The sequence below is a fragment of the Arachis stenosperma genome, chromosome 3, assembly GCF_014773155.1.
Source record: "Arachis stenosperma cultivar V10309 chromosome 3, arast.V10309.gnm1.PFL2, whole genome shotgun sequence".
In the NCBI taxonomy this organism is placed as follows: domain Eukaryota; kingdom Viridiplantae; phylum Streptophyta; class Magnoliopsida; order Fabales; family Fabaceae; genus Arachis; species Arachis stenosperma.
In genome coordinates, this window is record NC_080379.1 from 165,781,908 (window position 1) to 165,796,744 (window position 14,837).

At 33.8% G+C, this 14,837-nt stretch overlaps 4 protein-coding genes across 5 annotated transcripts; 3 read left to right on the forward strand and 1 right to left on the reverse strand.

Moving 5' to 3' along the window:
- Positions 1–2,127: 2,127 nt before the first annotated feature.
- On the reverse strand, positions 2,128–3,769 carry LOC130970825 (uncharacterized). 2 transcript variants are annotated; one of them, XM_057897020.1, is made up of 3 exons: positions 3,602–3,769; positions 3,076–3,219; positions 2,128–2,920 (listed from the first exon to the last, which is right to left on the reverse strand). In XM_057897020.1, exons 1-3 carry the CDS (start codon positions 3,731–3,733, stop codon positions 2,315–2,317), a joined length of 882 nt encoding a protein of 293 aa, XP_057753003.1. In that variant the 5' UTR covers positions 3,734–3,769; the 3' UTR covers positions 2,128–2,314. The 2 variants fall into 2 exon arrangements, with proteins under 2 accessions (XP_057753003.1, XP_057753002.1); XM_057897019.1 differs by having other exon boundaries at positions 2,128–2,929.
- Positions 3,770–7,997: 4,228 nt separating this feature from the next.
- On the forward strand, positions 7,998–9,243 carry LOC130965246 (uncharacterized). Its single transcript, XM_057889984.1, has 2 exons — positions 7,998–8,257; positions 8,340–9,243. The coding sequence occupies exons 1-2, from the start codon at positions 8,197–8,199 to the stop codon at positions 9,128–9,130; spliced, it is 852 nt and encodes a 283-aa protein (XP_057745967.1). The 5' UTR covers positions 7,998–8,196; the 3' UTR covers positions 9,131–9,243.
- Positions 9,244–9,685: 442 nt separating this feature from the next.
- Positions 9,686–11,379, forward strand: LOC130970804 (uncharacterized). Its single transcript, XM_057896997.1, has 6 exons — positions 9,686–9,918; positions 10,131–10,379; positions 10,470–10,594; positions 10,669–10,731; positions 10,807–10,931; positions 11,046–11,379. The coding sequence occupies exons 1-6, from the start codon at positions 9,807–9,809 to the stop codon at positions 11,185–11,187; spliced, it is 816 nt and encodes a 271-aa protein (XP_057752980.1). The 5' UTR covers positions 9,686–9,806; the 3' UTR covers positions 11,188–11,379.
- Positions 11,380–11,599: 220 nt separating this feature from the next.
- LOC130970805 (protein NOI4-like) lies at positions 11,600–12,679 on the forward strand. The gene is made up of 3 exons (XM_057896998.1): positions 11,600–11,806; positions 11,911–12,117; positions 12,192–12,679. The coding sequence occupies exons 1-3, from the start codon at positions 11,798–11,800 to the stop codon at positions 12,216–12,218; spliced, it is 243 nt and encodes an 80-aa protein (XP_057752981.1). The 5' UTR covers positions 11,600–11,797; the 3' UTR covers positions 12,219–12,679.
- Positions 12,680–14,837: the final 2,158 nt, after the last annotated feature.

Below are 14,837 nucleotides of genomic sequence, written 5' to 3' on the forward strand. Positions count from 1 at the left end.
CAACTTACAAAAACGTAGAATGATACATATTTATCTTTATTTAATTTATTTGCAGTCATGCATGCCATGTTGTTATTTTATTTTTATTTTTTCTATTAGCTTCCTTATTATTACTTTTTATTTTTTAACATATAGAAAAATGCTACAAAAGTCATAAAAGTAGACGATAATTAGCGTTATTATTTCTACCGTATGAAGAAAGCCGCAGTTCGTGAGGAGCGGGTTTTGGTTACAACTCATCATTGACCCAATTAAAGAGTATCTGACTAGAGTGTAGTTTTTTACTTGTTTCTGCCTCAACATAGGGAACAAAGCAAAAACAGCATAAGAAATAAGCACAGAAGTCTGTGCTTCTCATATCATTGGCAAAGTGTCTTTTAACTAATCTGCAGTGCGTCGCATTAATCAAGTAATAACCTTTTTTAACCTCTGGGTTTGGATATGGTCTTCACATAATATACCGTGAGGTAAACAGATTTAAGTGCCACACACAACAGATTTCTGTTTTTCTTCAATGGCGATATACGTTCTGTCTATCTATCTATCTATGTAATTATCTAAACAAGTATTAGTAAGAATGTTGAGAGCACAATGTGCTATTCACGTAAAGAATTGCAGCACTTTAATTGGATATGTCTAAACATGTCTGCAACATGCAGTATATATGAATATAATATTTGTATAGCACATGCACTTTACAACTTGTGCATGATATGTTCCTCAAAATAATTAATTATCAGCATGGTAACCCTATTGAGAATCAATCCTCTGCTCATTATAATTATGTCTTGTTTGCCTTAAAATGCTATACTGAGGCTTTACAGGTATGCTCATTCTCATCAAATATACCATCATATCTCATCTCACCTACAAGCTTTAATTCCCTGTTTTTTTAACAACCCTTTGGAATATGTAAACCTGTTTTTCACTGCTTTAATTATCATTTGAGTTAAATAATCATTTTTCTTTTGCTTGGTCTTCATTTTCTTAACTTCAACTAATACTAGTAGTCTGGTTTAGCTTATCCATCTTAGTAAGATATAGTTTATCAACTAGCGTATATCAATTAAAGGTGAGATTTGAATCAATAACAACACTATTTATATGCAAACGTTCTTAATACCTGTATAAAAATATGGTTCTTGTTAGTTAACTACTGTTATTTAGATTATTTTTAAATTAATAAAATAAAGAGAATACATGTTTCTTATTAATAAAAGAGAAATGTTAGGAGACCATCAAAATTTATTATTTTTGACTATTACTTAGCCATCAATTTAATTCTTTTAGTCTAATAATCTAACAAATATATTTTATTCCATATTTTTAAATATTCATGACTAATTGATGGCCAAAAATAATAAATTTTATGCCCTCTAGCATTCATCTTAATAAAATACTAATGTCAAAATAATGTCTACCATAAAAGAGTGTATGCATAATAAGATTGAATCTTTATAACACGATATAAGAGAACAAATAATGGTGAAGGACAAAATCATGTTTTAACACATAGATAGGAGATCACACATAATAAGATTACATGGAAAAAATTGACATGGATATCACTTAAGAAGTTAAATTTGCACTAGAAAATAGGGTCCATATAGAGAGTTTAGGCTCTGGCTGCAACTCTACAGTGAGAAAAAATATCATTTCATACAACTACTATACTAAAACAACAAATATTTAACACAGCATCATTAAGTACCAACAAAACCAATATAATTTAACCATGGATGCTCTAAACCACCTTCTGTACAATCAAGTGAATTAACACTTCTGTGAATCATGAGTTAATTTGTATCACATAATAACACCAACAGAATTGCAAAGCACCATAAAAGCAACTTGACATAGCCTGTATCATGCATGAAATTTCTTGTATAGAAATCCAAGACTTAGCATTACATCCATAATTCATTATATCCCATTCTCATGAATAAAGCATTATGTCTTGTATAGTTAAATGGGCCATTTCTTCAACTTTCATAAAATGCATAGTATTAGAACCACTATGGGAAATAATACTCTAGGTGCACCAGCTCAAAACCAATATGACAACAGAAAAGCATATATTAGAGTAACAGACATTTGAACAACTGAAACACATGATCATGACATGCTGTTAGTAAAACTACAAATTCAGCCAGAGTCCTGCTCTAGATTAGTTGGAAGCTGGAAGTCTCAGCAAGCATAGTCAAATAAGGTGGACATAAAGCAGTTCAAAAGTAAGATATCAGCTCAGTGTGAACATTCTAAGATTAGTACCAAAACACAGTCATTTTCTATCTCTGTTCATCGAATGTCTAAACTAGAGCAAATCACTTGCAAGTGAGTGATGAAACCGTCCCACTTTTGGTTTGAAGGATGAGATGGTTTCTGTTATCCTTGAAATCTCATTCAGATCACTAGCAAATGCCTCCTTGCATGCAGCCTCTTGTTCACAAATCGCTCGAATCCTTGCTTCAAGTGCCATTTTCTCTGTTTCACATTCTTCCAGCTCTTCCTCTCTTGCTTCAACGGCTCTCCGGATGCTTTCTCGCTTCTCTTTCAACACGCAACATTCTGTCATAATCCTGCTCGCTTCGAGAACATCTTGGAGTCTCTGAAGAAGCCAGCCAACCTCCAATCTTATATTCTTAAATTCTTTGACAAGGCCAATCATATCTTGCAGGTAATCTTGTTCGATTCTACCTAAATCCTTCTCCTGCAACTCTTGGATTATGTCTATTATCATCCCCAGGTACATCGAACGAGACGTTTTCCCTGTTAGTGTACAATCCTTAGCAATGTCTCCATATTTGGCAAGAATTTTTCTCAATATTGGCATTGATTCCTGCTTCACTTTGTATCCGTTTTGAATATATTCATCCTCGCTTTGATGTCTTGAAGGTGATTCTTGAGCACAAGGTGGAGCCTGACATGCCTACAATCAGGTAATTAAACATAAACTAGAGCTAATCAACAACGAAATAAACTATTGCAAATAACAAATTGATGTTGAAGTGTGACGTGGATCAGCAACAGCATCGTGAGTGGCATTGTTAAGTTGCATGGTGAAACAGCGTGCACCTGAATGGTCCGCTTAGTAGCAGATCTCAGTGATGCGCGACGAGAAGAAACCATGTTAGCATCTGCATCTGCATCTGCATCTGCATCTGCATCTGCATCTGCATTTGCATGCTTTTCGGTTGACATGGGAGACCAATAATCAGCCTAATCATCGTGTGACAAACAGAACAAAAAAATCTCACAACTTCAGTAATTAAATAAAGGATTTAGTTAATACGTGCTCTAGGAATAGGAATATTAGTAGAATTTTTTAAACATTTTATTTAATAACAGATTTCTTAACTGGTAACATGTTAGGCAAACCCTTAAATAAAGAAGACTGAATATTCCAAGTTTCCAATTAAGCAAGGACTTCCTCATTTACCGTTTCTGGATTTCTTTTGATCCTAAGGATTCTTCATTATTATTCATATTAATATTATGGCTGAGATACAGAACAGGTTTGCACACAGCAACTTAAGTTTTTTATTTGGTATCCTTTTTATTTTTTCACGAATAAAATAAAAGGTGGAATAGCATGTGTTACCGGGTTGGGGTTGAGAATGATAGGTGAATGAGAGGGAGAGTAGCTGTGAGGAGAGGAATCGGTGAGCACAATGTGATGGTTGTCTTCTTCTTCTTCTTCTTCACGCTCCTTTAGTTTCCTTCGTCTTCCCATTCGTATTGGCAGTCGCAGTCAACAGTCACAGATACAGGAGAGTGAGAGACTATGACTTAGCCAGCTGGTTGCCAATGTAAATCTACCGTTTGGTTCCAAGGAAAGGTGACCTATTGTTAAGGGTAGAGACCCATTCTTGGCTTTATCTATTTTTACGAGAAATAAGGTGTTTTTTATTTAAAAACAATATTTTAATCTCAATTTTTTTTATTTTAGAGTAATACAAATTTTTTTAAATTTATTAAATAATAACAAAAATTTATTTTATGAGATTTTTATTTATAATTTATGAAAATTTTAAATTTCTATAAAAAAATTTTAACAATATAATAAATTATGATTATTATTATTATTATCTTCTTTATTTTCTTTATTCTCACTACTACCTTTATTTTATTACTATCGTTATCACTTCTATTGTCATAATTACTAATACAAATATCATATATTAATATTATTTTATTTTATTTTATTTTTTGTTCGATATTATCTTTTTTTTAAATTCTTTATACTGCAATTATTATTTTTTTTTTGTTTACGGTATCATTTTTAGCAATAATAATATTTCTTCACTTAATTATCATTAATAAAAAATTTAAAAATAAATTTATTAATAGTTTGTAAGAATTTAAAACTCATGTTAATTTTTGTTATTATTTAACATTTTTAATAGAAAGATCGTATTATTCTAAATTAAAAATATTGAGGTCCGAAGTATTCTTTTTTAAAACAAAAAATACTTGTCTTTCGTAAAAATGGATAATGATTAAGTTTGAGTTTTTACTCCTATTGTTAATTATAAAATAAAATTTAAAAAATAAAATGTTAATATATTTATTTTGTATTAATTAAAAATTATTAATGGTAATTTTGATATATAATTTTAAGGACACATATCAACTACATTTTAATTTTCTTTATGTATGGTATACTTAGTTTTTTTTTTGAAATTTTTCGCATAGAAAAAATTGTTTTCTTTTCGTGAATTTTTAAATGTCCGAAAAATTCGAGGTAACTATTTTAAATTTTTAATCAATAATAATATGTTGTGTACGAAATTTTATAAAAATATTATATATATTAAAATTAATTATTAAAATTATTTATTATGTATTTATATATAAATATTTATATTATTTAATTTATTTTTAGTGTGTATTTTATATTTTAATATATATTTTATATTAATTAATAACTAATTTTAATGTGCATCTGATATAATTGAAAATTGAATATTTATGATCTTTTGTTTTCAAAGATCATCTTATTTCTCAATTCTCAATTATATATATCAAATTATGGTTATTTTTTTTATAGAAGTGAGATAGATAATATACTTTAATATTGTAATTTTTTATATTTTGTAAAATTGTAGAAGGTACTAAATTTTGATCTCCGCACCCTAAATTAAACTATTACACATTTGAGATTAATCGTTAACTATTCACAATTAAAAAACATACAATCGTTAATCTGTTTCTAGACATGGCTCAAAAATCTCTCACTTGATGTTTGCTGATGATCTCTTACTATTCTGTAAAGCAACAAAAACTCAGATGACAGAAGTTATGAAGACACTGGATATGTTTACTCAAGCGTCGGGACTGAAGGTGAATATCCATAAATCTAAGGCTCAATGTTCCAAGAATGTTTCAGCGAGAAGAAAAGAGGTGCTTCCAGGGATCTCTAGTATCCAATTTTGTCAAGATCTGGGAAGATATTTGGGAGTTAATATTGGTCATGATAGGGCTTCTAGGAAGATGGCGCAGGAGGTCATTGACAAGATACAGAGAAAACTTGCTAGTTGGAAAGGGTGCTTGCTTAACAGGGCAGGCAGACTTTGTCTTGTGAATGCGGTGATGGCTTCTATTCCGGTTTACAATCTGCAAGTTTCCCTTCTTCCGAAGTATGCGTGCGACAAGATTGATTCTTTGATGCGTCAGTTCTTATGGAAAGGTCAAGCGAATGGGAGAGGGTTGCCGTTGGTCAAGTGGGACATTGCTATAACTTCTAAGAAGGCAGGTGGCTTGGGTGTTAGAGATACTCTCTGTGCGAACATGGCTCTACTTGGCAAGTTGGTTTGGGATTGTCTGAATAATAAGAACAAGTTGTGGGTGCAGGTTCTAACTCACAAATACCTCCAGAACTCCAAGGACTTGGGCAGCATTCATTGTCTCAATGCCTCAACTACTTGGAGGAATATTCTAAAGGCTTATGATATCTTAAAAGAAGAATTTCGATGGAATGTGGGAAATATGCAACAATCGATTTGGTATGATGAGTGGAGTCCTCTTGGCAAACTTTGTGAGCTTACGTCTTATATTCACATATCTGAAACAAATTTTTCTCTTGCTGATTTGTGGAGCAATGGTACTTGGGAGGGGGATAAGCTTGTAACGCCAATTTCTCATGAGGTCAAACAGTTTCTTCACAGTCTTGGGCCTCCTTTAATGTCAGAATCGGAGCCCGGATGAATTTGGTGGCCCGCATCACTAAAAGCCTATAGCTCTCGAGAAGGTTATCGTTGGCTCCTGACAAAGAAAGTGAATTCGATCGAAAATAGCAACTGTGGGTGGATTTGGCGCCTTAATTTGCCAGAGAAGATAAAGATGATGATGTGGTTGGGTCTACAAAATGCGCTTCCGACAAATGCCTTCCGGTTCAAGCGTCATTTAACTGATTCGGACAGATGTTCGAGATGCAATGCAGATCTAGAAACAATGGAGCATTGTCTTAGGGATTGTGAGAAATCAAGATGCATTTGGCAAATGTTGGATCCTTTGCTTATTGATTCATTTGAAGGTACTTCTTTGGAATTTTGGATTCGGAAGGTCATGCCGGGCAATGAGGCAATTGTAGGGGCGGGTCTTTGGTGGGTGTGGAGGCATCGTTGCAATGATATTTTCAATAATGGAGATCAGTGGTCAAACTATAAGATTGTTGCTATGGCTCGGATTACTGCTAATGATTTAAGAAAGTCTGCCAGTACCAAGTGTATAACTTTCAAGGATCGAAGGAGGTGGAAACCTCCAACAGGTGACACTTTTAAAGTTAATTGTGATGCGAGTCTGTTTTCTGATTGGAACCTAGCAGGAATTGGTTGTGTTATTAGAGATTCTAATGGGCGTTGGATTTCGGGTTGTTCTAGTAGCTATCCTCCATGGCCTATCGTCAGATGTGAGCTTTTTGCTGTTTGGAGGGGTTTGATTTTAGCTTGGGATTATGGCTTGAGAGATATTGTGTGCGAAACAGATTCTCTTGACATTTTGCACATTTTAAAAAATCCGGCAAATGGGTTAAATTGTGATGTGGTTGATATTATTCAGAAGATACAGGAGCTTCTATCAAGACCTTGGGTTGTGGATTTTGAATGGATTACCCGTGATGCTAACGCTGTGGCAGATTGGCTGGCGAGATATGCGGTCAAGACCAATCCAACTCATGTTATTTAGTCGGAACTTTGTGATGAGTTTTAGCATCTTATACTTGTTGATTTAGGATAATCCCTTTTCTTTTTGTTTAGTCACTAAAAAAAACATACCATCGTTAACTCAATATCAAAAATAAAAAATGCCAAATTATTCGTGAACATGTTTATGAGTCCATTATTTTCATTGGGGCAGTGATGTAGATGCCTTAAGAATCTTGTATATGAGAGAGATCATGGAGCCATGGAGGAGAGGCTAGAATTCAATGAAGAAGAAAGTGGCCAAGAAATAATAAAAAAGGTTGGTAGTAAGATTGATACTCATCCAAAAATTAAGTCTACATACTCATAAAAGTGGGGCTTAAACAGTTGATCACATCTCCTCTTTAAACTACTACTTCCTGCTACTTCTATATATATATAAATCAAAATCATTATTGCTACAGCAATAAAAACTAAATATAATATACAATTCACTTTAAGAATTATTTTCACCGTTATTGCTTTTGCTTTAAATAAACATGGAAATTCTAAAAATCCAATTAAGGAACTAGCGATTTTTCTTAGTCAACAAGAAAAAGGATAAAATTCACTTAGATGTTAATTAGGCTGATTCCAAACTTTTTATCCCATGTAAAATGACCTACCTTGTTTGGCGTGTAATTTAGTTAGATTATTTTATGTTCCTAAATTCCCTCATAGAGAATCAATCTTGTGAGTACTAATAAGCATTAATCCCCCTTTGGTTTTGGTCGTTATTAGAGAAAGACAAAGCAACGAAACACCAATGAAGAAGTCAAACCCTCAGCAACAATTACGCATCAACCAACAAAACAACCCCACCCACCATCACCAACTTAAGAAGGTGAAATACTAAATTAGATGATAATAACAAAACAGAATTTCACAGATACAGAAGAAAGAGAAGAGAGAGTGCTGCAGAAGAAGCAATCTCTCTTCCTTACATTGTTATTTCAAAATCCATAATCTAATAATTGATTTGGCCATGCCCCATTGATCTCTTCCTCACATTAACATGAAAAGTTCTCGTGTAGATCATTACACTGGACAACCAGGAGATGAACGAGGTTTGGAAGGTAAATTCATTTCATGGCTAGCTAGCTTCTCGCCTTAATTACCCCATTTTAATTATTAATCACTCTTGTCATTTGATTATAGGCGTGGCTACGAATATGAAGCTATTGCTTAAGTTAATTGAAGATTACAATGGAAGTAAAGAGAGCGATCAACACAAGATTCAAAGGGTGAATGGAATCATGTCTATCTTAGATGAGACAAGGGGAAGGGTTCAAAGATTTCAAATGAACAATATGAAAACGAACCAAATAAAGCGCGAATTGAGAAGGAGCAACTCGGATATCAAGTCCAGTAGCGTTGTGATTGCAAGAGAGAAAACCATCACAGACGAGAAAGAAAGGATGAGGAGAGAGCTCCAATCAAGCTTCGTGGTAAGGCAGAGCCTTCAAGCCCTGTGTTCGAGTCTCGGGAAAGAGAAGCAGATCATGGCCTGCGAGCTGGCGCGAAAGGCGCAGGAGCTGGCGGAGATGGAGGAGCTGGTGGCTGATCTCAAAGAACAAAACGAGATGCTCATGAAGAAGTTGAACTCAAATATCAAAATAGATGAAGGTGGTAACCGTAACAACGTAGTGTTGCATGAGATGAACAGAACACTGACTCATCAACTGCAAATATCACTTGATGGATATAGAAGTCTCAAGATAAAATACATGGAGACGCAAGAGGAGAATCGGGATATTCATGCTGATATGAAAGAGATGGAGGTGCAAGTTCAAGCTGGGATTCAGAGATTACAAGGCTTGAAGAAGATTGCAGAAATGATTGCAAAAAATGATAAAGAAAGAAAAGCTATCAAAGACCAAATTTTGGCTTTAGAGCAATTGCTAGCCTCTCTTCACATGAAAATTTCCAAATATACGAACAAAACATAGAACTTATTCTTTCTTTCCATTTATTAATTAGAAGTTAAGTAATGCAAACATTCATATGTGATGTTGCAACTTTATTATTGGTTGCTTTAATTTCCGGGGTGGTGCACGTTGCTACACTATGTTTTTTTGTATAGTGAGCAGCTGTCAACTGTTCTAACAGAACACAATAACAACTACATACTTCTTTTTAATTTTTACGGCAAATCCTGTTATTATTGTAAATTTAAGAATAATGATCATATTGGATTAAGATCTTTTAAAGTGAAGTAGTTGATAAAATGATAGAGTGATTCTTAAATTAATATAATAGAATATATATTTTATGAAATTATAATTTTTTAATGTTTAATTACTAAAAAAAATCAGCTAAAAACAGTCATAAATTACCTTATTTAGCATTCATTACAAAAAGGGTATATAATGCAAAGGACGAAGAGTTTCGGTCCCGATGTAGATTTTTTTTATTTTTGAGATGTTGGGTCATGGGAGGCCCAAGAGAAAGAGAACTACCTTATGCAAAAACGAAACCCCACTCCGTCCAAACCAGAAGGGAGAAAAAAATTAAAAATCAAGAAACAGCAACCATTAACTGACAGTCTGACACTGCAACAGATTCGATTTTCTCGTTGAAAGTTGAAAGGATGATGTAGAAGCTGTGTAGCTTAGCTATACATGTATGGCTACAGTTTCGCTACCTCGCAACTGTGGCTGTTTGTTGAATAGCGTGGATTTTCTTCACACCCGCACCACATACTACTCTTCCACCTTCATCACTTGTCTTACTTCCAGTTAGTCTAACATCCTTAACCGCTTTTACTTTTTTTTTTTAATTTAAAATTTGGAACGGTTTTCCGTTAACCTAAATAGTACATGGAATGAATGCAGAAGAAATTCCACTCAAATTTGTCTTAGTTAAGTGGGTTTAACGAGGTTACGGCACTTTGCAATGTCCAATTAGGGTTTTACTTTTAAAATTTCACTACACGATTTGATTCCACAGGGAGAAGATATAGCAGATGCTCCTTTGCAAAGAATTCCAAAAGAAATGGAGGAGAGGCAGTTAGAGATGAGGCTGGAAATGAAGGAGGCGAGAAGAACTCCAAGTTTATAGCATCAAGGAGTAGTGTGCTTCAAGCTTGCACAATAACCTCTGCTCTGATTGCTGCATTGGGAGTGGCCATACGGCAGGTGTCTCATGTTGCATCAGCTGAAGGGTTGCCAATTTTGGATTGTTCCTCACAAGTATCATGTAACAATAATACATTACTGGAGTTTCAATAGATATAATCATGAATAGGATGTGTTCATTTCTTTGTTTTCTGTTCTGTTTTGCCTGCAGTTGGTTTTGAGATGTGGCATCTTGAGTTGATTACAGGACTTGTAGTGTTCATATCTTCATCTCGCTATTTGCTGTTGAACACATGGACAGATTTTGCCGATTCAAGCCAGGCAGCTAATCTGCAGGTAACTGCCAAGCCATGCTTAATCAAAATGTAATTTCAGAATTAACATTTCATAATCTTGGAATTATTCTGCAGGTCCTTAGCTCTCTTCAACCCCTGGATTACATGTTTGTTGCATTCCTTCCCGGGATTAGTGAGGTTAAAATTAACTTACTCTTCTTGCCTTATTATTTCACACTTTTTGGTTTACTTGACTTGTTGCCACAATTTCAGGAACTACTTTTCCGAGGTGCCATTCTGCCGCTTTTCGGAATGAACTTGAACGGTGTTGGGGTAGCTGCCTTGATCTTTGGTGTTTTGCACCTAGGCAACGGTCGAAAGTCGTCCTTTGCCATCTGGTGCCATTCTCTTTCTTCTCTATCTGTACTAGTTAAAAATTGTATTGCTGAGATAGAATCATGAATTGGAATCACAAATTTAAGGACATGCTTGTTATGTTATTGGTGTTTCAGGGCAACCTTTGTTGGTCTTGCTTATGGATACGCTACAATTTTATCCTCTAGCCTTGTAGTTCCCATGGCCTCTCATGCACTCAACAACCTGATTGGAGGGCTATTATGGCGGTACACATCAAATGCATCGTCACAGAAATGAAACTCGCGATTCATCATCTTCACTTGGAGCCGAAACTGTTTGTATCTAAATTGGTTGTGAATATTTGTTATTGTTATTGTTATGATTATTATATAGACCGTAAAGAAGTATGTGAAGGAACCAGTTTACCATAAATAGGCAAGTGTAATTTGTAACTGAAACAGCATCACTTAATCTTGAAATATTAGCATCCATATTTAGCATATGGCCACATATTATGCTACCCTTTGACAGCATATGTTCTAATATTCCCCTAAAATTACAACAAAAAAGGGTTTGGATGAGGAAGCCACGCGCAAAACTATTTTATGAACATTACAATTTTATAGAAACAGGAACTAAACCAAACCACCCGCGCTTTGGACGAGGAAGCCACGCGCAAAACTACATGGCCTAACAGAGAGCTTGCATTGCGCTTCGTTTCCTATTCCACAAACCTCTTTATAAATTATTGCTTTCCAAATCAACCTTCTTATCCTTTCAAACCCATTATTAATCTCTTTTTCATTCCCATTCTTCTTCTTTGCTTTTGGTTTTCTTCCCCCCCTCCCCCCTCCCTTCTTCTTTGTTGTGTATTCTTCTTCCCCAAATAGCAGGAGTCTTCCATCTTATGGCTTCGGTAAGATCCTCCATTGTTCTTTTCTGCCATGAAAACATTTTATAGGCAAGAGGCATAATGATAATGTTTCTGATGCACAAGTGTATATAATAATTATGTGGCAGGATGAACAAGAAGGAAGGCCACTGCCTAAGTTCGGGGAATGGGACGTGAATGACCCTGCATCAGCTGAAGGATTCACTGTAATATTCAACAAGGCCAGAGATGAGAAGAAAAGCAACAACAAACAGGTTACTTCGGGAGGATCCGGGCATGGCGGATCGCATCGAAGTAGATCCGATTCCCGCAATAAGGATAGAGATAAACCTAAGGTATACATACATACATATCCATCATCATCACTTTGTTATTCTTCTTTTATTGAAATATATATCTTTGGGTGCAGCGGAGGTGGTTTTGCTTTAAAACTTAGAAATGGATGGTGATGATGATGATGATGATCGTGAAATTTTCCTGAGGATCACAGAAACAGAATAGAGAACAAGTAAATAATAACAATAATAATAATAAAAATAAAAAAGTAGTTGCTGCTAGCCTGTGCTTGAATCATCCATGCAGCTATTGGTATTCCTTTTTCCCTTTTGCCACCCATACACATTTCATGAATATATCTAGCTACTTAATTATACAGTTATACGGACCAGCAGCCAAATGTAAATAGCCAATAGGTGAATATATATAAATAATGACAATGACGGTCATTTTGAAGTTACAGAAATCGCATATCATATGTTTAATTTTCTTCGTTATCTTCGTCAGTTAGCTAAGGTCCATAAGGCATCTTTATGTGAAGGCATTGAGTTCATATTTTATATTTACCATAACGATCTATAGAGCTATATAATGTGGTAGCTTCAGAATTAAAGTTAAAAATATAAATAGGAGGGTGAAATAAGCAAAAAGTACATTTCTAATCAACGTGTTTTGTGGTTTGGCTTTTTTTTTTTTTTGGGTGTGTTTGATTCGCTATCCTATCTTCATGTCAACTCTTTGAAGTTTTTTGTTGTGTTTCTTAAAGAAAAAAAACATATACAAAAAAAAGAGCAAGCTGACTTGTAAACACAATATACTGATCCTAGTTCATCTCTACTTAACAACAATATCCGCGAGTTGACCATATTTCTAAAGGTAATTGAGCCACATATATATAGTTTCATTGCCAGTAGCATAGAAATCAATTCCTTCACCAAGTAGTGCTATCTACCCTCTCTATCCGCATCTCCACATATTAAAATTTTGATGCGAATTAAATGTATCAATGTATCGTCTCACCCAATCTACTCATAGGCATTAGTAGGAACTTCTAACCCTCATGAATTGTCACCAATTTATTTAGGGCCCGGTTTAAATAGGTCTATAAATAATTTTGTTTTAACTTATAAAAAATTATAGCATTAATATTTAGTATAATTTTTAAAATTAAATTATAACTTTTTTAAAAAATTATTTTAAGTGTTTATATAAAAATAAAAAAAATATATATTTTTGTATAATATTTTTTTATCATTTTCTTTAAATTAATTTATTTATAAATTATTTTTAATATAAATATTTATTGTTTAATTTTTTTTAAAAGAACTTAATTAAGCTATTTACTGATTGCACAACAAAAGTAGATTAATATAATATCGAGAAATTTTAAGATTCAATATTTATCTCATTGAAAATAAATAATGTTAAATAGTAGTAAGTATACAAATTTTATACATTTGTTAATATTTTTCTTTTTATAAATACTCCAAGAACATGTAAAAATTTCTGATGGTAATGCTGGCAAATATGTCATGACACAATAATCAAATATTTTTATAATAATACCATCAAAACTTTCATGATCATAAACAATATATTTTTATATGATGGCTAATTTTTAGTGTTCATACAATATGATGAAAACTAATTTGATAAGTTTTAAAACTTATATTAAAGAACTAATAATTTAATCATAGGATGAAAACTCTGATACCAAGTTTATTGTTATCTTTGCATTCTTGCGTGAGCAATAAATAATTTCAATGCATCTCTCTTAATGCCTCATTCTACTATTAATTTACGAGTTTAATTAACATATATTCTTAGTGCATGTGATAAATTTATTGGTACGGCCTGGCCTAAAGAGAATTTGGGCCGACCCGACCCACTAATCACCCGACTTGAATGGTCGGGTGACGCACTCATATCCGGCCCGAACACGCGTTCGGGACAGCTGGCCGCCACAGCTGTACAGGGAAACTTTAAAGAATGTGGATTCTACCCTCGTGGGACCCACATCTGACATAGTATATAAGGGGAGGGTCCTACCCCTCCCCCAAGGTACGTCACACATTCTACCTAACATATTTCTCACCTGCACACTAACTGATTAGAGCGTCGGAGTGTCTTTGCAGGTGACACCCCCTCCTTTCACAACGAGAGCTCGACTATCCGACAGATCCGATCCCAGCACAATCGATCCGGACGAAACGTTCCCGCCACCTCAAATCTCCACCCGAACCGTCCGGTAATCGACCAACCGAACATTTATTATTAATAAAAAATTTTAAATATTTTTATTTAATAACTGCAAAATAAATTAAATACATTAAAAATTTAAATTTTTTATATTTTTAATAAAAATATTTTATTTTTACAATTTTAATATGTATTCTTAAAACACAATAACTAAATCCTAATTTATTTGTTTCTAGTCTTAATATTTTAAATTGTTTTAATTTGATTTTTTATTAACCGAGTCTAAATTTCAAAGGAAAAATACTAAAGGCAATCAATTTTGACAGCTTCCAGTGTCGCACTCTAGCAAATCCTTCATCCATAATGCATTAAATGAGATGAATATAATTGATGAAAAGAGTGAACTTATAAGTATGGAATTGGGATGGCAAACGGACTAATCTGTTTCGTCTCGTCCCGTTCCATTTCGTTAAAAGTCTGTTATTGGTAGATTGATCCATCCTATCTCATATCTAATGAAACGATTTTAAAAATTTTTTTTGTTTTATTTAATGGCGGATTAACGAGCTAAGTCTGTAAT

What these genes read in the sequence shown, in the direction of transcription:
- LOC130970805 (XM_057896998.1), top strand. An exon ending in AGGATAGAGATAAACCTAAG is followed by an intron (nt 12,118 to 12,191) that starts GTATACATACAT and finishes CTTTGGGTGCAG; the next exon opens with CGGAGGTGGTTTTGCTTTAA.
- LOC130970825 (XM_057897019.1), bottom strand. Translation starts at nt 3,733, where the DNA reads ATGGGAAGACGAAGGAAACTAAAGGAGCGTGAAGAAGAAGAAGAAGAA. An exon ending in TCATTCTCAACCCCAACCCG is followed by an intron (nt 3,220 to 3,601) that starts GTAACACATGCT and finishes CACGATGATTAG; the next exon opens with GCTGATTATTGGTCTCCCAT. An exon ending in CTACTAAGCGGACCATTCAG is followed by an intron (nt 2,930 to 3,075) that starts GTGCACGCTGTT and finishes ACCTGATTGTAG; the next exon opens with GCATGTCAGGCTCCACCTTG.
- LOC130965246 (XM_057889984.1), top strand. Translation starts at nt 8,197, where the DNA reads ATGAAAAGTTCTCGTGTAGATCATTACACTGGACAACCAGGAGATGAA. An exon ending in AGATGAACGAGGTTTGGAAG is followed by an intron (nt 8,258 to 8,339) that starts GTAAATTCATTT and finishes ATTTGATTATAG; the next exon opens with GCGTGGCTACGAATATGAAG.
- LOC130970804 (XM_057896997.1), top strand. Translation starts at nt 9,807, where the DNA reads ATGGCTACAGTTTCGCTACCTCGCAACTGTGGCTGTTTGTTGAATAGC. An exon ending in TTGTTCCTCACAAGTATCAT is followed by an intron (nt 10,380 to 10,469) that starts GTAACAATAATA and finishes TTTTGCCTGCAG; the next exon opens with TTGGTTTTGAGATGTGGCAT. An exon ending in AAGTCGTCCTTTGCCATCTG is followed by an intron (nt 10,932 to 11,045) that starts GTGCCATTCTCT and finishes TTGGTGTTTCAG; the next exon opens with GGCAACCTTTGTTGGTCTTG.